Source organism: Callithrix jacchus, chromosome 9 (assembly GCF_049354715.1).
Source record: "Callithrix jacchus isolate 240 chromosome 9, calJac240_pri, whole genome shotgun sequence".
Classification (NCBI taxonomy): domain Eukaryota; kingdom Metazoa; phylum Chordata; class Mammalia; order Primates; family Cebidae; genus Callithrix; species Callithrix jacchus.
This window is the reverse complement of record NC_133510.1, coordinates 22742887-22764542: the sequence shown is the minus strand read 5'-3', so window position 1 is coordinate 22764542 and position 21656 is coordinate 22742887. Positions and strand designations below refer to the sequence as shown.

Here is a 21656-nt window from a genome sequence, read left to right as displayed (position 1 = left end):
AGTAGAGGCGGGGTTTCACCATGTTGACCAGGATGGTCTCTATTTCTTGACCTTGTGATCCACCCGCCTCGGCCTCCCAAAGTGCTGGGATTACAGGCTTGAGCTACCTCGCCCGGCAAATTTTGTATTTTTAATAGAGACAGGGTTTTGCCATGTTGGCCAGGCTGGTTTCAAACAACTGATTTTAGGTGATCCGCTCATCTCAGCCTCCCAAAGTGCTGGGATTACAGGCGTGAGCCACCGCGCCCAGGCCCTAGTCCCTTTTTATTTAAAAAAGAAAGAAAGAAAATGGGCTGGGCGGGGCGGCTCACGCCTGTAATCCCAGCACTTTGGGAGGCCCAGGCGGGGAGTTGGGGGGGGGGAGAGGCCGAGGCGCGGGGAGAGGCCAAGGCGGGGGGATCACCAGGTCAAGAGATCCAGACCATCCTGGTCAACATGGTAAAACCCCGTCTCTACTAAAAAATGCAGAAATTAGCTGAGCCTGGTGATGTGACGCGCGCCTGTAGTCCCAGCTACTCGGGAGGCTGAGGCAGGAGAATTGCCTGAACTCAGGAAGCGGAGGTTGCGGTGAGCCGAGATCGCGGCATTGCACTCCTACCCGGGTAACAAGAGCGAAACTCCGTCTCAAAAAAAAAAAAAAAAAAAAAAAAAAAATGGAAGAAGAGAAACACTATAATTTCCTTGTGGATCAGAAGTCTTTTGTCCTATTATTCAATGAACAACCACCAACTTCTCAGAAAGTACCTGATACATAGCATGTCCTTAGCAAATATCTGCTTAATTGAATTTGATTTATTGCATTTCTATATGCTATAAGCTTGAGAATAGCAGAAAGCGATGCAGAATTCAGAATGGGTGGTATGGCAAACGCCTTATTAAAGAATATGGATGGCTGGGCGTGGTGGCTCATGCCTGTAATCCCAGTGCTTTGGGAGGCCGAGGCGGGCGGATTACGTGAGGTCGGGAGTTCAAGACCAGCTTGGCCAACACGGAGAAACCCCGTCTTTACTAAAAATATAAAATTAGCTGGGTGTGGTGCCGCATACCTGTAATCTCAGCTATTCGGGAGGCTGAGGCAGGAGAATCGCTTGAACCCAGAAGGCGGAGGCTGCGGTGAGCCAAAATCATGCCATTGCACTACAGCCTGGGCAACAAGAGCAAAACTCCATCTCACAAAAAAAAAAAAAAAAAAAAAAAAAAGAATATGGATGTATTCCATAAGCAGTTTGCCCTGATAGTTGGTCTGGCTCCTAGAAATTGAGGTTTTCTTCCCTCCTGGTGAGATTATGCTAATCAGAACATTGGCCAAATTCTTTCCATGATTTTCTTCTCTCAGGCTTTCTCTTCCCTTTTGTAGACCCAGCCTGTAGTTTAAAAAACAAACAAACAAACTGATAAATTCATAGGATCAAAAATTCTTACTGTTTACACTCTTTCTAACAACGTTAAATCTCTCATAGCAGCACCCACTCGACTTTGCCTTTTATATGGATAGATTTATTCTCATCTCTCTGTAGATTGTTTTAATTCAAAGCAGATCCGAGAGCAAAAAAGAGTGTATCTGCCCTCCCTCCAGGCTTTTCTGGTACCATTTTGTCTGTGAAACTAAGAGGCTGAAGCTGCTATTAGAAGAGGGAAGAAGTAAGGATGAGCTTTTGAAAAAAAAAAAAAAAACAAGCAGGGTGGAGAGAGTGGCAGGATGTGGGTTTGGGAGGGCGGGGGAGGGAGGGCGTTATTGTCTGCGGGGCGGGGGCGGGGGTAGTTCTGAAGTTCTGATAACACAGAATTCCGAGAGGTCACAAGATTGTTTGGAGGAGGGGCGGGCGGGGGTGGGGTTGGGGGCTCGTCGCCCTTTCAGGCTCCACCCTTTGCAGAGATTATAAATAGGCATGATCGCAGCCAGACCCAGAGATGCTGTAATGGTGAGGGTTTTGAGCGTTCCTGAGGACCTGGGGAAGACTTGCTGCTGAGAAGGACGTTTTGAAGGTTTTGTTGGCTGAAAAAGGTGTCTGTGGAATCACACTCCTAGATCTTTCTTGAAGACTTGAAAAGAATTTGATCAGGGCCATGGGGACACAGAAGGTAAGAATGGTATAATTACTGGTTATTTTTGCTTTTTTGGGGTACACTCAGAAAGGCAAATCTCAGTGGTAACTGCCGTGTTCTATTTTCTCCTAAGTCACCAAGCCATCTTAAGGCCTCTTCATTTCTCCTCCAGCCTGTGCTGCTACAGCTTCATCAGTTTTTGTTTGAATGTCATACAGTTCTGTTCACCTTCCTATCACCGGAAAGTCACCCGGAGAAGTGTGTTTGCTTCTCAGGTTTATTTTATGTAACTATATGCTACTGAGAACAAAATGGTTGTGTGTTTAGAGGGTCGCGCTGCTTGGTTGTATGGATTACAAGTGTGGGTCTCAGAGCCAGTACGAAGACTTCTGGAAGCATTAGACCCTGAAAAGGTCTGTGTTTGGGGGCACAGGCCAGTGTCCCACCATCCGTTTGTCCCATAACCTGTGGGGTTCCCTGGATACTAAGAAAGAATTCCAGTTGTCCTTGTACTGGGGTTAAAATTGTGAGTGCAGGACCTATGAATATATTATTGAGTGTTGTTTATGCAATATTTGAAGGGATAAAAGCATTTTTACCAAGAAAAATTTAACTAAAAATAAGGGGCCCCGTATGGTGGGCCATGCCTATAATCCCGGCATTGGGGAAACCAAGGCAGGAAGATTACGTGAGGTCGTGAGTTTGAAACCAGTTTTGGGCAGTAACAGTGAGATCCCATCTCTACAAGGCAGAAAGGAAGAAAATGAAAGAAAATAAGAGAGGGATGGAAAATTACGGGACTAAAGAAGAAAAGACTCTCAAATAGTAGTGCATGATGAAAAGAGAGATGAACGATTTTTACTAAAAGGAAGAAGATTTAACAGAGAGCATTGTACTGGCAGTGTCCTCCAGGGTACCCATGCTTAGTTGTGACTGAGATATCTGGGAGGCTGCAGACAAGGTCAGTTCGCCTACTGAAGCTGCCAGCCCGATATCTACCCTATCTGACCTGAAAGGAAAGGAGTTTAAGATAGGAAAGGTTGAAGGGATTGAGGGATTAGGCGGGAAAGGGTAGAGGAGATGGCCTCAAGTATAAACATTGAGGGGCCTGCCCCAAGGTGGAAATCTAAAATAATATCCACTTGTCCAGCTGAATTATTCCAGACAAGGTGAAGATGACTGACCCCCACCCCACTAAGAAATGTCTCTTATATGTTGGGTTTATAGTGAGCTGAGTATTCTTTCTTCCCCTGCCTGGGGGTTAGGGATAGCAGAACAGTATTTAATAAACAGAAGACTCAAATGGGGCCAGGATGCACTGGGTAGATCCAGTAGGTTACATGGTCCTGAGAGAGAAGAGACTCAAAGAGCAGCCCAGCAGTGAAGACACAAACTACCACCCCCACCACTACTCGGGCTTCCGTGGAGTCTGGGGTACAGATCAGACTACACTGTATTTGTTTCCAAATTAACCAGTTCTTAGTCATCCTACCCGAGCCTGTGCTTTCTCTGCCCTCCCAGTTCTTGGTGGAATTTTATGCCTGCCTTTACCTGGTGCAGGTTTTTAAATGTTTCCAAACTGACTACCCAGTTTCTCTTAACTTCTTCCAGAGAAAAAAAAAGAAAAAGAAAACTTCTTTCTTCCCCAATTCTCTTGCCACTTTTACCAAGTTAACTTCACATCCTTACCTCTAGATAAGTTCTTTAGTATAATCTAGTCCGTGGTCATCCCAATTTTTTTTTTTTTTTTTTTGAGACGGAGTTTCGCTCTTGTTGCCCAGGCTGGAGTGCAATGGCAAATTCTCAGCTCACCAAAACCTCCACCTCCTGGGTTCAAGCGATTCTCCTGTTTTAGCCTCCCAAGTAGCTGGGATTACAGGCATGTGTCACCATGTCCAGCTAATTTTTTGTATTTAACAGAGACAAGAGTTTCACCATGTTGGCCAGGATGGTCTTGATCTCTTGACCTCATGATCCACCTACCTTGGCCTCTCAAAGTCCTGGGATTGCAGGCGTGAGCCACCGTGCCCGGCCGGTCTTGTTAATTAATCTCCTAAATCTCATTTGATTTTTATCTTTTTCATACCACTCATAGGTCAAATTCTCCTAATAGAGCTCCGTAGTTCATAAGAAACAGTCGTCAATCACAAGCTATAAGGACTATTCTCTCTTCCTTGTCCTCTCTCCCTCCAGGTCACCCCAGCTCTGATCATTGCCATCACAGTTGCTACAATTGGCTCTTTCCAGTATGGCTACAACACTGGGGTCATCAATGCTCCTGAGATGGTGAGTGCCAGGCCACAAGAATTAGAACCTGGAATAGGGAAGTTATTCCTTGAAGTAGAGTTTGAAGAATTCAAAATTAAGGGTCAGGCACAGTGGCACCTACCTGGGGTCCCAGCTACTCCAGAGGCTGAGGCCTAAAGATCACTTGAGCCCAGGAGTTAAACACCATCCTGGGCAACACAGTTAGTGAGGGTCCCTCCCTCCCCTAGGGGAATTTGAAACAAACTTTGTATCTATCCTGGCCAAGGCTGAAGATGGAGACAATATGGCTGGGAAATCTAGTGCGGTCATTTAATCAAAGCAGAACGCTCGCTTACTCCCTGTACCCTGGGAGGGGCTGTTCTTCCTCCCACTTTCTCACCCCATAGTGACACACTTCCTATATCATCCCTTCAGGGTTGGTTACAAAGCAGCTGGGTCCCCTTACCAATGGGTTGGGGTAGACTGTGAGCATCGGTGCTGCCACCTAGTGGGATTTTCAGGACAAATAAAAAAATTACTATTCCAGAGAATTAACATTAACTCCAATATGTTACCTGCCTCTTCCACTCCCATCTATTTATTCCCTTGATCTCTAGGAAGGAAATGATCCCTAATATTTGTGTTTTTTGTTCTCATCTAACTGCAACAGTCTGCCCTCCCACCAACCCTTTTATTTTGCAGATCATAAAGGAATTTGTCAATAACACTTTGAAGAACAAGAAAAATGCCCCTCCTTCTGAGATGTTGCTCACGTCCCTCTGGTCCTTGTCCGTGGCCATATTCTCCGTCGGTGGTATGATTGGCTCCTTTTCCGTCGGACTCTTTGTCAATCGCTTTGGCAGGTATTGACTAGAAACTGGGCAAGGAAGTGGGCTCTACCACATGCACTGAGGACAAGCATGGAGACTTAGGGCAGGGAGGTGATGATGCCTTTGAATCTGAATGTCTTGATTTCTAATCTAAGGGAAACCTAGTCCAATGAGCCCTGAATATGACTGCCCTTGCTTGGAGCTCTGCTACCCTCCATAGCTCCCACCTAGCTGTGCAGGAGATGAGTTGTGTGAGTGACTGGCTTTTGCAGCCCAGCTAGGGCTAGTTCAGGATTATTCTCTAGTAAGCTCAACTATGGGGTTTCCGGAAACATACTTAATTCTCAAGGTCCAAGTTGTTCACTTTTATTTAAAAAATTGAGGTTTCATATAAATGTTTTATTTATTTTTTTTTTGAGACAGAGTTTCGCTGTTGTTACCCAGACTGAAGTGCAGTGGCACTATCTCGACTCACTGCAACCTCTGCCTTCTGGGTTCAAGCAATTCTCCTGCCTCAGCCTCCAGAGTAGCTGGGACTACGGGCACACACCAGCATGCCCAGATAATTTTTGTATTTTTAGTAGAGGCGGTGTTTCACCCTGTTGACCAGGGTGGTCTCAATCTCTTGACCTCGTGATCCACCCACCTTGGCCTCCCAAAGTGCTGGGATTATAGGCGTGAGCCACGGTGCGTGACCTATAAATGTTTTATTATTTTACACAGGATTGGTAGGAATTATTCTTTTTTTTTTTGAGACGGAGTTTCGCTCTTGTTACCCAGGCTGGAGTGCAGTCTCGGCTCACCACAACATCCTCCTCCTGGGTTCAGGAAATTCTCCTGCCTCAGCCTCCTGAGTAGCCAAGATTACAGGCTACTGCCCTTGCTTGGGCCGTGAGTAGCCAAGATTACAGGCTACTGCCCTTGCTTGGGCAGGCACGCGCCACCATGCCCAGCTAATTTTTTTGTGTTTTTAGTAGAGACGGGGTTTCACAATGTTCACCAGGATGGTCTCGATCTCTTGACCTCGTGATCCACCCGCCTCAGCCTCCCACAGTTCTGGGATTACAGGCGTGAGCCACCGTGCCCGGCCCGGAATTATTCTTATAGTTCTTAGTCTATGGCAAATTTAGATAATGGCCAAAAAAACCTGAATCTTCTTATTCTATACTAGCTTAATATAATATGGTTAGAAGGTAGAATATATTTTTAGTTAAGACTGATGAAGGACAGCGGAGCACGGTGGCTCACGCCTGTAATCCCAGCACTTTGGGAGGCTGAGGTAGGTGGATCACCTGAGGTCAGGAGTTTGAGACCAGCCTGACCAATATGGTGAAAGCTCGTCTTAAAAAAACAACAAAGACTGATGAAGCAACCGTTTGAATTTGCCAAGTAGGCTGGGCTCAGTGGCTTTTCCTACCTGTAATCCTAGCACTTTGGGAGGCTGAGGCAGGTGGATCACCTGAGATCAGGAGTTTGAGATCAGCCTGGCCAACATGGCAAAACCTGGATATGATTGTGTGGGCCTGTGATCCCAGCTATTCAGGAGACTGAGGCAAGATATTCTCTTGAACCTGGGGAGGGCAGGAGGTGGTGGAGGTTGCAGTGAGCCGAGATCTGGCCACTTCACTCCAGCCTGGGGAAGAGAGTAAAACTCCATCACAAAAAGAAAAATTGCCAATTAGATATTCTAGAAATGCAAATGGAATTCACATTTAAAAATGGATAAAGCAAAGAGAAAAAAACAAAAATGGATAAAGCAACCTATTCCACTTGATTATGTTGGTCTTCCCCCCACCACCACAAGAAAGAGGGTGTTGCTCTGTCACCCAGGCTGGAGTGCAATGGCCCAATCATAGCTCAATACAGCCTCGACCTCCCACCTCCACTCCCTGAGTGGCTGGGACTACATACAGGCCAGCACCATCATGCCTGGCTTCCAACTAGAAATGTTCTGATAATAGAAAGTGAAAAGGTAAAGTTAGCCAAAAAAAAGACGACATGAGCCTGGAGAAGAGCAGAATAATGAGGACAAGGGAGGCGAGATCAGGAGCCTCTCACTTTGCTAACCCTACTTTGTCTTTTGCTGACCTTACAGGCGCAATTCAATGCTGATTGTCAACCTGCTGGCTGTCACCGGTGGCTGCCTCATGGGACTGTGTAAAGTAGCTGAGTCGGTGGAAATGCTGATCCTGGGCCGCTTGGTTATTGGCCTCTTCTGCGGACTGTGCACAGGTTTTGTGCCCATGTACATTGGAGAGATCTCACCTACTGCCCTGCGGGGTGCCTTTGGCACTCTCAACCAGCTGGGAATCGTTGTCGGAATTCTGGTGGCCCAGGTACTGTAGAAATTCTCATGCCTGATGAGTGTGTGTTTCATGGGTCATTTAAAAAGTTGGCCGGGCGCGGTGGCTCACACCTATAATCCCAGCACTTTGGGAGGCCGAGGCAGGTGGATCACGAGGTCAAGAGATCAAGACCATCCTGGTCAACAAGGTGAAACACTGTCTCTACTAAAAATACAAAAATTGCTGGGCATGGTGGCACACACCTGTAGCCCCAGCTACTCGAAAGGCTGAAGCAGAAGAATTGCTTGAACCCAGGAGGCAGAGGTTGCGGTGAGCCCAGATTGTGCCATTGGACTCCAGCCTGGGCAACAAGAGCGAAACAACGTCTCAAAACAAAAAACAAACGAACAAAAAAATGTTAACATAGTTAAAGCACTGAAGAATATCTGGCACATGTTTGATTATATATGGAAGTTTTAGATATTGTTACTATAGCTCATAAATAGTAGGAAGCAGGCTGAGGAAAGGAAAAGAAACATAATTTTTTCCTATGGTAAAAGAATGGTTTTCTGAGCTTTTTATTTTTTAATGAACTTGTAGCCTTGGGTTTATGGCATTGTCTTGTGTGGTTTCTAGATCTTTGGTCTGGAATTCATCCTTGGGTCTGAAGTGCTGTGGCCAGTGCTACTGGGCTTTACCATCCTTCCTGCTATCCTACAAAGTGCAGCCCTTCCATTTTGCCCTGAAAGTCCCAGATTTTTGCTCATTAACAGAAAAGAAGAAGAGAATGCTAAGCAGAGTGAGTATCCTTTGCGCCTTACCATATGAATTATATGGGTCTGGTTTGTTTTAGGGATGAGGGTACTGGACCTATTTTGTGTTGGTGTACCCTTTCCCTGCCCCTCAGAATCCAAGTGAAGAGGGTCCTGATTACTCTTGAGTAAAATTTTCAGCTCCTAAAGAATGAGATGAGAAGGCAGGTTTAGGAATGGATGCTATCAGGCCAGGAGTGGTGACTCACGCCTGTAATCCCAGCACTTTGGGAGGCCAAGCGGACAGATCACCTGAAGTCGAGAGTTTGAGACCAGCCTGATCAACAGGAGAAACCCCATCTCTACTAAAAATACAAAATTAGCCAGGCATGATGTCGCATGCCTGTAATACCAGCTACTTGGAAGGCTGAGGCAGGAGAATCTCTTGAACTCAGGAGGTGGGGGTTGCAGTTAGCCAAGATTCCGCCATTGCACTCCAGCCTGGGCAACAAGAGCGAAACTCTGTCTCAAAAAAAAAAGAAGACCGGGCGTGGTGGCGCGTGCCTGTAGTCCCAGCTACTCGGGAGGCTGAGGTGGGAGGATCGCTTGAGCCCAGGAGTTCTGAGCTGTAGTGCACTATGCCTATCAGGTGTCCACACTAAGTTCGGCATCAATATGGTGACCTCCTGGGATTATATATGGAATATATATCCGGTTCACCCCACGTTGCCTAAGGAGGGGTGAACCGGCCCAGGTCAGAAACGGAGGAGGTCAAAACTCCCGTGCTGATCAGTAGTGGGATCACGCCTGTGAATAGCCACTGTACTCCAGCCTGGGCAACATAGCGAGACCCAGTCTGAAAAAAAAAAAAAAGGAATGGATGCTATTGATCACCTCATCTCCTTCAGCCCTTTCCTAGATGCCTTACAGGAAGAATGAATTTGGAAATTACATTGTCTTTATCCTTTCCTCTTTATTCTTTTTACCAGTCCTCCAGCGGTTGTGGGGCACCCAGGATGTATCCCAAGACATCCAGGAGATGAAAGAGGAGAGTGCAAGGATGTCACAAGAAAAGCAAGTCACCGTGCTGGAGCTCTTTAGAGTATCCAGCTACCGACAGCCCATCATCATTTCCATCGTGCTCCAGCTCTCTCAGCAGCTCTCTGGAATCAATGCTGTGAGTATGATACCTTAGGGTCAAAGGTGTCTTACAAGATTTCACTTAAAATGCTGGGCATGGTGGCAATGTGCATGTAGTCCCAGCTACTCAGGAGGCTGAGATAAGAGGACTTGAGCTCAGGAATTTGAGCCTGCAGTGAGCTATAATTATGCCACTGCACTCCAGCCTGGGAGACAGAGTGAGACTCTGAAATTTAATAAAAGGGGGAAAAAAAGAGCCTGGAAAGACACTGGCAACTTCAAACTGAACTGACTTTACCAGTTTATTTGTTTTTGTAATTAGAATTGGCAGCATGATAGATTAAAGACGGGTGGCAAAATGGAAGCTAGCATTTGGCAGGTACCCATTGTATTCCATGCAAATATGAGCGTCCTGCATTTAAGTTTGGATTGTGGGAAGAGAGTGTTCCTTTGCCTAGTCAATTGTGGATAAAATATGAGTATGAAGACCACCCTTGTCCACCTTTTAAAATACTGATTCATCCCATGAGATTTTTCCATTAGTCTTTGATCAATGGGATTAAATCATTTTGTAATAAAGCATTTTGCAAAACACATGTGATGTTCACAGTAGTAAGTTAATTCTTGGCCTTTTATCCTACCTAACACACCAGGATATTTATTTGTATTTGAAGTAGCCGTAGTGCTTCTTGTGAGGGGCTAGACGCTGTTTATCAGAATGTACCAAGAGCCACCATGGTGGCTCCAAATGCCTGTAGTCCCAGCTACTACTCGGGAGGCTGAGGTGGGAATAGCTCTTAAGCCCAGGAGTCAAGCCTGGGCAATATAGCTTGACTTTGTTTCGTTTTGGAGACCGAGTTCCACTTTTGTTGCCCAGGCTGGAGTGCAATGCCATGATCTCGGCCCACTGCAACCTCCAACTCTGGGGTTCAAGCGATTCTCCTACCTCAGCCTCCTGAGTAGCTGGGATTACAGGCATGTGCCACCATGTCTGGTTAATTTTGTATTTTTAGTGGAGATGGGATTTCTCCATGTTGGTCAGGCTGGTCTTGAACTCCAGACCTCGGGTGATCCATGCATCTCGGCCTCACAAAGTGCTAGGATTACAGGCATGAGCCATCATGCCTGGCTTGACCCTGTCTTAAAAAGACTGAAAGAAAAAAAAAACTTGTGAGGAAATACACAATAGTTTGAAAAGGCCTCATAGGTAATTTTGATGAATCTTATTCTCAAATTTCCTCATTTGAAAATGAGACTGTGGGCCACACATATTACAGGAGAAAAATACGCTCTGAGACTTTCCAGAGCAGCAGAGCTGGGACTAGGCAGGTGAGGTAGCTACGTGCAAATGTAGCCCTAAGAATGAGTACTTCTTTAAAGAATGTACCTTGCATTGGTCTGTGCCTATATTTAAAAAAAAAAAAAAAAAAAAAAGAATGCCCCTGAGGCAACTCCCAGCTGTCTCATCACAGTCCTGGCCCGCAAAACAGGATCAGGAAAGGATGATGAGGAATGACAGATGATCCATGAGTGCACTGATGGACAGACTCCTGCCGCTTCGGAGTATGGTATATACATTTTTGGGGGGCATAGGCGGTGAAGTCTTGCTCTGTCCCCCAGGCTGGAGTGCTGTGGTGCAATCTCAGTTCACGGCAACCTCCAACTCCTGGGTTCATGTAATTCTCCTGCCTCAGCCTCCCAAGTAGATGGGAAGCTGGGATTACAGGCACCCACCACCAAGCCTGGCTAATTTTTTTGCATTTTTAGTAGAGACGGGTTTTCACCATATTGGCCAGGCTGGTCTCGAAATCCTGACCTCATGCGATCCAACCAGGTCAACCTCCCAAAGTGCTGGCTTTACAGGTGTGACTCACCACGCCCAGCATGGACCTTAATTATTGTCGGACTAAGGTGGTTCCCATTTTAGTCAATGAGCAGATTTTGCTCCAGATATAATCTCATTCAAAGATGACTGCACCAGAATTATGGGGGATGGGATTTCTAAGTCTGCTGAACTCGAGAATCTCTGTGTAAGAGGCCTGAACATTGTCTGCAAAAAAATAAATCTGATGCATAGCAGGCTTAGAAATCACTTTGCCAAAAAAAAAAAAAAAGAAAAAAGAAATCACTTTGCCAACCTACTTTTGCACAAACTGTTTTCTAATTTCCCTTACTAGCAAATGGGTAAGAGGTTGCATTGTATCATATTTACCTAGCAGAGTAAACTATTTTTAGGTGAAATGATGTAGGGGTTAGCATATCTAGCTTGATGGTACTACATAGCAAAGTCATTTTACTGTAACAAGTTTTTTGGGTTTTTTTTGAGACAGAGTCTTGCTCTGTCGCCCAGACTGGAGTGCACTGGCACGATCGCAGCTCACTGCAACCTCCACCTCCAGGGTTCAAGCGATTCTCCTGCCTCAGCCGCCTGAGTAGTTGGAGGCCTGTGCCACCACCCCCAGCTAATTTTTTTTGTATTTTTAGTAGAGATGGGGTTTCACTGTTTGCCAGGCTGGTCTCAAATGTCTGACTTCATGATCTGCCCACCTGGGCCTACCAAAGTGTTGGGATTACAGGCGTGAGCCACTGTGCCTGGCCTAAAAGAAGTTTTATTGAGATGTGTACATGTACATTAGGTATTGGATGTATAGACATTGTGATAAGGAAGCTAATTGGCTTAACTATTTATTGCTTCTTTAAGCTGCTCAAGTAATTACTTTTGCACCAACCTAATATCTTTCCCCACAAGCTTGACGTCATCATATAAAATGTTGGGATTTTGTAGTTGTTGCTTTAAGGAGCGGAGAGTTTAATAGGCAAGAAATAAGTCTTAATTAGCTCTAGAGGAGCAATTTTCAATGATGACTCTACAAATGTCAGTTTCAAAAACAATTATCTTATTTTAGAAAATATAAATATAATACATCTTACATACTAGGGATTTAAAGATTTGTTTCTTGAAAAAGTAAATCCCAATGTAGAGGTCCATATTCGTCAAAAAGACTAATAAATATTGCTATGGAAGCAAATACTCTGGGTGAAATAAACTGAAGTGAACCTGGGTAACCTAGATAATGTTCCCTTGATAACTGGAGGTCTGAGTCTAATATTTGTTTTATTATTTTTATTTTGAGACGGAGTTTCACTCTTGTTGCCCAGGCTGGAGTGCAATAGCATGATCTCAGCTCACTGCAAAGGCCGCCCCCAGGTTCAAGGGATTCTCGTGCCTCACCCTCCCTAGTAGCTGGGATAACAGGAGCCCACAACGACACCTGGCTAGTTTTGTATTTTTAGTAGAGATGCAGTCTCCTACGTGTTGGTCAGGGTGGTCTCAAACTCCTGACCTCAGGTGATCCGCCCACCTAGGCTTCCCAAAGTGCTGGGATTATAGGCATGGGCCACCACACCTGGCCAAATATTTTAATGTCTCTTAACTGTGTAAGTTGCAGCAACCTTACATTTTTAGTGAAATGCCTAGCAAATAACAAACAGTAATTTATTTAACATATTACAAAGTAGCCGGTATTATTTCATAAAACAGTTCAAAAGGGGCCTAGGCCTGGGAAATACAGCCCAACCTTTGCTTATTCAAAGAGCAGGATAGGTTATTCGATTAGTTCACTATCAAATTGAGACATCAGTGTGCCTATCAATGTTTTGAAGGTTTGGGGAAGAGGCAATTCAAAAAGCATTTAGCTGGGCTCCATGGCCCATGCCTATAATCCCAGCAACTTGAGAGGCAGAGAGGCAGGAGGATCACTCGTGACCAAGATTTTTAGACCAGCCTGGGCAACACAGTGAGTTGCTGTCTCAACTTACAAAGAAACCATGGCCAGGCTCGGTCGCTTACGCCTGTTATCCTATAATCCCAGCACTTTGGGAAGCTGAGGTGGGTGGATTAAGAAGTCAGGAGTTTAAGACCAGCCTGGCCAAGATGTCTCTACTAAAAATACAAAAATTAGCTGGCTGCAGTGGCAGGCGCCTGTAATCCTAGCTACTCGGGAGGCTAAGGCAGGAGAATTGCTTGAACTCGGGATGGACTTTGCAGTGAGCCAAGATTGTGACATTGCACTCCGACCTGGGCAACAGAGTGAGGCTTCGGTATAAACAAAAGAAAGAAACCACTTTGTAGGAATTACACCTTCATATAAATTAGTGAAGTGAACATAAGCAAGAGTAAATGGAACAGTGGAAATAAGCATAGTTAGAAGAAACAATGGAAATGAATAGCTAAAACTGAGACCATTTAAAAGGGAAAAGGAGGGCCAGGTGTGGTAGCTTATGCCTGTAATCCCAGCACTTTTGGAGAACGAGGCAAGCGGATCACTTGAGGTCAGGAGTTCGAGACCAGCCTAGCCAACATGGCAAAAACCCAGCTCTACTTAAATTACAAAAATTAGCTGAGCGTGGTTGTGGGCTGCTTGTAGTCCCAGCTACTCAGGAGGCTGAAACAGGAGAATCACTTGACCTGGGAGGTGGAAGTTGCAACGAGCGGAGATTGTGCTACTGCACTCCAGCCTGGGTGACAGACCTAGACCTCATCTCAAAAAAGAGACAGGAGATACAGAAGATAATTCATTTGCTGAAGTGATACTAGGATTGATTGAACAAAAACACTAACAAAAGGACTTCCTGCCTCCTAAAGTTTATTTTTGAGGGTTCTGTTTAACTGGTGTGCAGAATTGTTTCAAAGTTGCATGTTTTGTTTTCTACTAGGTGTTCTATTACTCAACAGGAATCTTCAAGGACGCAGGTGTTCAAGAACCCATCTATGCCACCATCGGCGCGGGTGTGGTTAATACTATCTTCACTGTAGTTTCTGTAAGTTGGATGGTTTGATAATTTTGGGGGGAGAAAAGAATCCTTGCTACAGATGTTCAAAGATGGATTGCATGGCTCTACCATCATTTAGTTAGACCTTTTCATTGTTTCATTTTCCTTTGGAAAAAGAGATCTATTCAACGCTGGGTGTAGTCTTCACTCTTCAAGCAAATATGGGTTGGATGGGAAAGGAGGAAATATACAAGGGATTATATAGTATGCTTTCAACTTGAAATTGGAGGAGAGGTGTTTGGAAAGACTCTCAAACTGCATTTTTCCTCTGTTTTTACACTAAAACAACAACAATAACAGAAGATTTCCGTGATCCCCAAAATATGTGAGGATTTTTCCCCATCAAGTATGCAATCGGTTCTGTAGTGGACACCCTCTAGGTGTCCTCTGATTTAATTCTGACACTGTCTCCCTGGAGACAGCATCACATCTCACAGGTTGATGGCCCAGTTCCCAAGAGGGCCCCACTCTAATGCCAATCACAGGCTCCAGGCTGTCTGACCTGTGCTTCTGACCCACGAGCTCGAGATCAGGATTCCCACGATGCCCTCTTTGGGTTTGACTAATTTGCTACAGTGGGTCACAGAACTCAGGGAAATTGTTTCCTAGTTTGTTTGAAAGGATATTTTAAAGGACAGAAATAAACGATCAGATGAAGAGATTCATAGGGGGAGGTCCGGAGGGGTCCTGTGCATGGGAGTTTCTGTCTCCATGAAGTGGGTGCACTCCTAGCACTAGATGAGTTGTTGACCTTCCTGTCAGCTTCCAGGGGTTCAGATATCTGGAAGCTCCCCACACCCTGCCTTTTGGGCCTTTTATGCAGACTTCACTGGTTCTCCATGATTGAAGCATGGACAAAGGTTCTGAAATGTGATTGAACAAAAAGGGTATGATCTGAACCCAGCAAGGCCTGTCTGTTTAGATTATTTCTTGGCCTCTGTGTAGCATTTCTTCCCCCAGGGAGTGGGGCAAGAGCCTCTCCGAAATGAGGGTTTTATGACCCACAGTCAGATTAGAGTCCCGCTAAGTGGGAGAGCAGGAGAAAGTCAGAGAAGAATTCTATTTTCTGAAGCCTAATGCATCCCAACATTATAACAATAGACTGCAGCAAGGGCTGTGGGGATTTTGAGCCAGGACCTGTGGATGGAAAGCAATATATCTATATAAAATCAAAAATCACAGGAGGTGTATGTATAACAAGTGTTCTGCGTTAGTAAGCAGATTTCAAGTAGCTCAGACACTGTTTTCATGACAAACATTCATGTCATATTCTTTCTCTTGTAGCTATTTCTGGTGGAAAGGGCAGGAAGAAGGACTCTGCATATGATAGGCCTTGGAGGGATGGCTCTTTGTTCCCTACTCATGACTGTTTCTTTGTTATTAAAGGTGAGTGCCCTTTGAGTGAAGAAAAACAAGGGGGGGGGAGGAGAGGTTAGAGCTGACTTCTGTGACTCAAGGGTGGGTTGTTAAGGTTGAAGTTTGTCAATAAAACCAGAGGAGAGAAGTCGGATACCCAGAGTTTTTAAGAAAGGTGGGTTATCGGAGACTTGGAGGTAAACTGTTACAAATCTTAAATTTATAGAACATTATTGTAGCCTATAAAATAAATTGTCTAATTCTTAAAATAATATCCAGGTAATCACACTTCATAGATGATTAGGTGGTCTCAATACAAAGTGACCTATATGAGATCACAGAGACAGGATTCAAAAATCCAAGCCTGGGTTGGTGCAGTGGTTAATGCCTGTCATCACAGCACTTTTGGAAGCCAAAGTGAGAGGATTGCTTGACCCCAGAAGTTGACAACCAACCTGGGCAACGTGGCAGGAAACTGTCTCTAGAAAAAAAAAACAAAAAACCAAAGTTGTTTTTTTTTTTTTGAGACAGGGTTTCACTCTCTCACCCAGGCCGGAGTGCAGTGGTTGCAATCACTCACTGCAACCTCTGCCTCCTGGGCTTGGTGTTTCTGCTGCCTCAGCCTCCTGCTGGGTAGCTGGAATTACAGGCACCTGCCACCATGCCCAGCTAGTTTTTTGTACATTTTTTTTCTTTTTCAGCACAAAAACCTGAATAATTTTTTTTCTTTTTCTTTTCGTACTTTTTAGTGGAGACAGGTTTCACCATGTTGGCCAGGCTGGTCTCCAACTCCTGACCTCAAATAATTCACCTGCCTTGGCCTCCTAAAGTGCTGGGATTACAGGCATGAGCCACAGCGCCCAGCCAAAAAAAAAAAATTTTTTTTTTTTTTGACACAGAGTTTCACTCTTGTTGCCCAGGCTGGAGTTTAATGGTGGGATCTTGGCTCACTGCAACCTCCGCCTCCCAGGTTCAAGACATTTTCCTGCCTCAGCCTCAGATTATAGGCATGTGCCACCATACCTGGCTAATTTTGTATTTTTAGTAGAGACCAGGTTTTCCGATGTTGGTCAGGCTGGTTTTGAACTTTTGACCTCAGGTTATCTGCCCACCTCATCCTCCCAAAGTGCTGGGATTACAGGCATGAGCCACCACACCCGGCAAAATAAAATTCTTTTTAATTAGCCAGGTGTGGTGGCACATGCCTCAAGTCCCGGCTATTTGAGAGGCTGAGGTGGGAGAATCGCTTAAGACCAGTAGATTGATGATGCAGTGAGCCGTTATAGTGCCACTGCAGTCCAACCTGGGCAACAGAGTAAGAGGCTGTCTCAAAAAATAAAAATAAGCCAGACACGGTAGCTCATGCCTGTAATCTCAGCGTTTTGGGAGGCTGAGGCAGGCGGATCACGAGGTCAGGACATCGAGACCATTCTGGCTAACACAGTGAAACCCCGTCTCTACTAAAAATACAAAAAATTACTCAGGCATGGTGGCACATGCCTGTAGTTCCAGCTACTCCAGAGGCTGAGGCAGGGGAATCGCTTGAGCCCCCGGGAGTTGGAGTTTGCACTGAGCCAACATTGCATCACTGCACTCCAGCCTGGATGACGGAGTGAGGAGCGAGACTCCATCTCAAAAAATAAAAATAAATCCAAGCCTTTTGACTTGACAGCCACTTTCGGTACTGTAGGCCGGGACAGTAGGAGGTTGCCATTAGTTGTGTCTGGGAACCTAGACCCTGGGTCATGCTGTCTTTATATTTAATTTTCTCTGTTCCTTCCTCTTACAGGATAACTATAATGGCATGAGCTTTGTCTGTATTGGGGCTATCTTGGTCTTTGTGGCCTTCTTTGAAATTGGACCAGGCCCCATTCCCTGGTTTATTGTGGCCGAACTCTTCAGCCAGGGCCCCCGCCCAGCTGCGATGGCAGTGGCCGGCTGTTCCAACTGGACCTCCAACTTCCTAGTCGGACTGCTCTTCCCCTCTGCTGCTGTAAGTGAACTCACCTTATCTTAAAACCAGCCTTCCTAAGCTGACATGTTGAAGATACATCTTAATACAGTAGTCCTGCTGGGTTTGGTGGCTCATGCCTGTAATCCTAGCACTTTGGGAGGTGGAGGCAGATAGATCACCTGAGGTCAGGAGTGTGAGACCAGACTGGACAATATAGCAGAACCCATCTCTACTAAAAATAACGAAAATTAGCTGGGACACACCTGTCATCCCAGCTACTTGGGAGGCTAAGGAAAGAGAATAGCTCGAACCCAGGAGGCAGAGGTTGCAATGAACGGAGATCATGCCAGTGCACTCCATCCTGGGTGACAGGAGCAAGACTCCATCTCAAAAAATAAATAAGTCCAGGTGCAGTGGCTCACACCTGTAATCTCAGCACTGTGGTAGGCCTAGGACAGTGGATCACAAGGTTGGGAGTTCAAGACCAGTCCGACCAGTATGGTGAAACCCCATCTCTACTAAAAATACAAAAAAGCTGGGGGCTGGGTGCAGTGGCTCATGCCTGTAATCCTAGCGCTTTGGGAGGCCAAGGCAGGCAGATCATCTGAGGTTGGGAGTTCAAGAACAGCCTGACCAACATGGAGAAAGCTTGTCTTTAAAAAAGTAATGATTAGGCTGGGTGCGGTGGCTCACACCTGTAATCGAAGCACTTTGGAGGCCAAGGTGGGCGATCCTGAGGTCGGGAGTTCAAGACCAGCCTGACCAACATGGTGAAACCCTTTCTTCAAAAAAAAAAGTAATAATTAATTTATTTATTCATAAAAGAAGAAGAAAAAATTTTATAAAAAATGAAAAAATTAGCAGGGTGTGGTGGTGCATGCCTGTAGTCTCAGCTACTCGGGAGGCTGAGATAGGAGAATCACTTGAACCTGGCAGGGGATGGTTGCAGTGAGCCAAAATCGTGCCACTGTACTCTAGCCCTGACAACAGAGTGATACTTCATCTCAAAAATAAATAAATAAATAAGAATAAACAATAATGCAGAAGTCCCTCTTCATCTGCAGTTTCAGTTACCTGTCATCTAAAAATATTAAATGGAAAATTCCAGAAATAAAAAATTCATAAGTTTTAAGTTGCGGCAGGGCACAGTGGCTCAAGTCTGTAATCCCAGCACTTTGAGAGGTCCAGGTGGACAGATCACTAGAGGTCAGGAGTTCGAGACCAGCCTGACCATCATGGTGAAACCCCATCTCTACTATATACAAAAATTAGGCTGGGCATTGTGGTTTACGCCTGTAATCCCAACATTTGGGAGGCCAAAGCAGGTAGACCACCCGAGATCAGGAGTTTGAGACCAACCTGACCAACATGGTGAAACCCCATGTCTACTAAAAATACAAAACATTAGCCTTGTGTGGTGGCAACTGCCTGTGATCTCAGCTACTCAGGACGCTGAGGCAGGAGAATCACTTGAACCTAGGAGGCGAAGATTGCAGTGAGCCAGGTCATGCCATTGCATTTCAGCCTGGACAAGAAGAGAAACCGTCTCAAAAAAAAAAAGAAAAAAAGTTAGCCAGGTGTCCTGGCACACACCTGTAGTCCTAGGTACTCAGGAGGCTTAGGCAAGAGAATCACTTGAACCTAGGAGGTGAAGTTCATGGTGAGATGAGAGCCACTGCTCTCCAAACTGGGTGACAGAGTGAGACTTCATCTCAAAAAAAAAAATTATAAATAGAGACAGGTCTTGCTGTGTTGCCCAGGCTGGTCTCGAACTCCTGGCCTCAAGTGATCCTCCCACCTCGACGTCTCAAACTGCTAGGATTATAGGTGTGACCCACCGCACTTGACCCAGAAACACAGATTTTTAAAAATAATACTTAAAAGTCCAAAACTACTCAGTAGACATTTAGAAGCATCTAACTAATGAAAAGAAATGAGAGAAGGAAAAATACAGAGAAATATATAGTAAGTTAGCAATAGAATCGTAAGTGAATCTCCAAAGAAACCTTTCTGTTTTTATTAAATATGGAAGGGTTATAGCTTGAAGCCTATCGGAAATGTGAATGTGAAGGAAATTGAATTTGTCAATGACCAGATTTTTATGTCAACCTTCCTTTTTTCTGTCCTTTCACTAGTACTATTTAGGACCCTACGTTTTCATTATCTTCACCGGCTTCCTCGTTACCTTCTTGATCTTTACCTTCTTCAAAGTCCCTGAGACCCGTGGCAGGACATTTGAGGATATCACACGGGCCTTTGAAGGGCAGGCACATGGTGCAGATCAATCCAGGAAGGAAGGCGTCGTGGAGATGAACAGCATCGAGCCTGCTAAGGAGACCACCACCAGTGTCTAAGTCATGCCTCCTTCCGCCTCCCTCCCGGCATGGGAAAGCCACCTCTCCCTGTGCGTCAGAGAGACCTCATCAGGATGAACCCAGGATGGCTTCTGAATGCTGCTACGTGATTCCTTTCTTACCCCATGCACTCCATGAGCACCCCAAGGCTGGGGTTTGTTGGATTTTTAATGGCTTTTAAAATATTTTGTTTCCTGGACATTCTCTTCTGCTTAGGAGAGACCAAGTGAACCTACCTTCATTTCAGGAGGGTTGGCCGCTTGGCATGTGACAACTTTGCCAGCTTTTCCTCCCTTGGGTTCTAATATTGCCCTACTAGGGGATATAGGAGAGGAAAAGTAAGGTGCAGTTCCCCCGGACTCAGACTCATCAGGAAGCAGATGAGTGTGGAAGGCAGAGGGGGTTTATGTAAGAGCACCTTCTTCCCTTCCACACAGCTCTACACAGCAGGTCAGCTTGAGTTTTATTTATTTTATCCTCTGGTTTAATTACATAATTTTTTTTTTACTTGAAGTTTCCGGATACATGGGCAGAATGTCCAGGTTTGTTACACAGGTATACACGTGCCATGGTGGAAATATTTATTTTTTTAAGTGTAATTTTGCCAAATAATAAAAACAGAAGGAAATTGTGATTAGAGGGAGGAGTTTAAAGAAAGGTTATGGAGTAGAAGATTTGATACTGGAGAGGTTAAGGTGCAATAAGCAGTTAGGGAGAAATGCAGTTCATAATTGGTGCATGAGGTCCGCACGTTACCTCTTAATTCTGTCCCTCAGATGGAAACTCGAGTTTAGTTTCTCATCAAGGTCGTATGCCCATGTATTAAAGCTACTGATTTCCTTGGAACTTTTTTCTTTAATAGTTTACATGTAGTACTTGAAATCTAGGATTATTAACTAATATGGGCATTGTAGTTAATGGCGGTTGATGGGTTCTAATTTTGGATGGTGTCCAGGGAAGGGAAAGTTATTTCTAGAGAGCCTGTTCCCCTCGCTGGACCAAACAACTCCTCCTCATAGTGGACTCATTACATTTGCAGTAATCCCACCACCTATCTGGTGGGAGAGCCATCCATATAAGAAACCTACAATAAGTGGTTCTTGGTAGACATTCATGATTTCTCCACTTTGTTCTTTAGGATATTTTAGGTGTTGATTTTTCTTTTATTTTAACTCATGCCTTTAAAGGAATTCCCCAAAGAATGTTTATAGCTAACTTGGAATGTGTAACCTCAGCTCTGGGAGAGGACTTTTTCTGAAAGACTATTATCCGAAGTGTGTTGTTGCTTTAGGGTCACTGCCTGCTTGTGTGTGTCTGTTACCACATCACTGTGGTCCTGTGCCAAGTGCCCTTAGGGGACTTGAATCTTTCCAGTAGACCACATTTGAGATAGTACGAGTCACTGTGCAGTGTAGCCACACTGAGAGGATGAATGTCCGTGCACTGTCACTTTGCTCTGGGTGGAAGTAGGTTATTTTATTGACTTGTTTTCTCTGGGTTTATTCCTACAGCCCCTTTTCATATGTTCCTCCATCTCCCTTTCCCTTCTTGGTGCTTACACATCTCAGACCCTTTGGCCAAACCCTTGCCAATGACAGTATTTTGGTACTCAGTTCTCACTGTTCCCTCTGGTCGTGAAGCCTTTGAATAAAAATGCACATAGCTATGGGTTTAGCTGGAAAAGGTGACCTTCCAACTTCATGTCAACTTCTGGCTCCTCAAGCAGTAGGCTGGCGGTAAGGCAGGGAAGTGTTTTCCCATTTCTCACTGAGCAGATTGTGAATGTTTCTATATGGATTTTCTATGGTGAATGTTACTCAGATTCTTGGTTTTAAAATAAAAATTCTCAATGTACACAA

At 45.0% G+C, this 21656-nt stretch overlaps 1 protein-coding gene across 1 annotated transcript; it reads left to right on the top strand.

The window, feature by feature from the left end:
- The first annotated feature begins 1907 nt into the window (after positions 1-1907).
- LOC100401402 (solute carrier family 2, facilitated glucose transporter member 3) lies at positions 1908-21656 on the top strand. Its single transcript, XM_002752307.7, has 10 exons — positions 1908-2082; positions 4240-4332; positions 4996-5156; positions 7219-7459; positions 8045-8207; positions 9150-9337; positions 14017-14121; positions 15418-15519; positions 17279-17482; positions 19579-21656. The coding sequence occupies exons 1-10, from the start codon at positions 2068-2070 to the stop codon at positions 19795-19797; spliced, it is 1491 nt and encodes a 496-aa protein (XP_002752353.3). The 5' UTR covers positions 1908-2067; the 3' UTR covers positions 19798-21656.

Bases quoted from the DNA above. Each gene is read 5' to 3' on its own strand.
- LOC100401402 (XM_002752307.7), top strand. The intron at 8,208-9,149 runs GTGAGTATCCTT...TCTTTTTACCAG, and splicing joins AGAAGAGAATGCTAAGCAGA to TCCTCCAGCGGTTGTGGGGC. The intron at 9,338-14,016 runs GTGAGTATGATA...GTTTTCTACTAG, and splicing joins AGCTCTCTGGAATCAATGCT to GTGTTCTATTACTCAACAGG.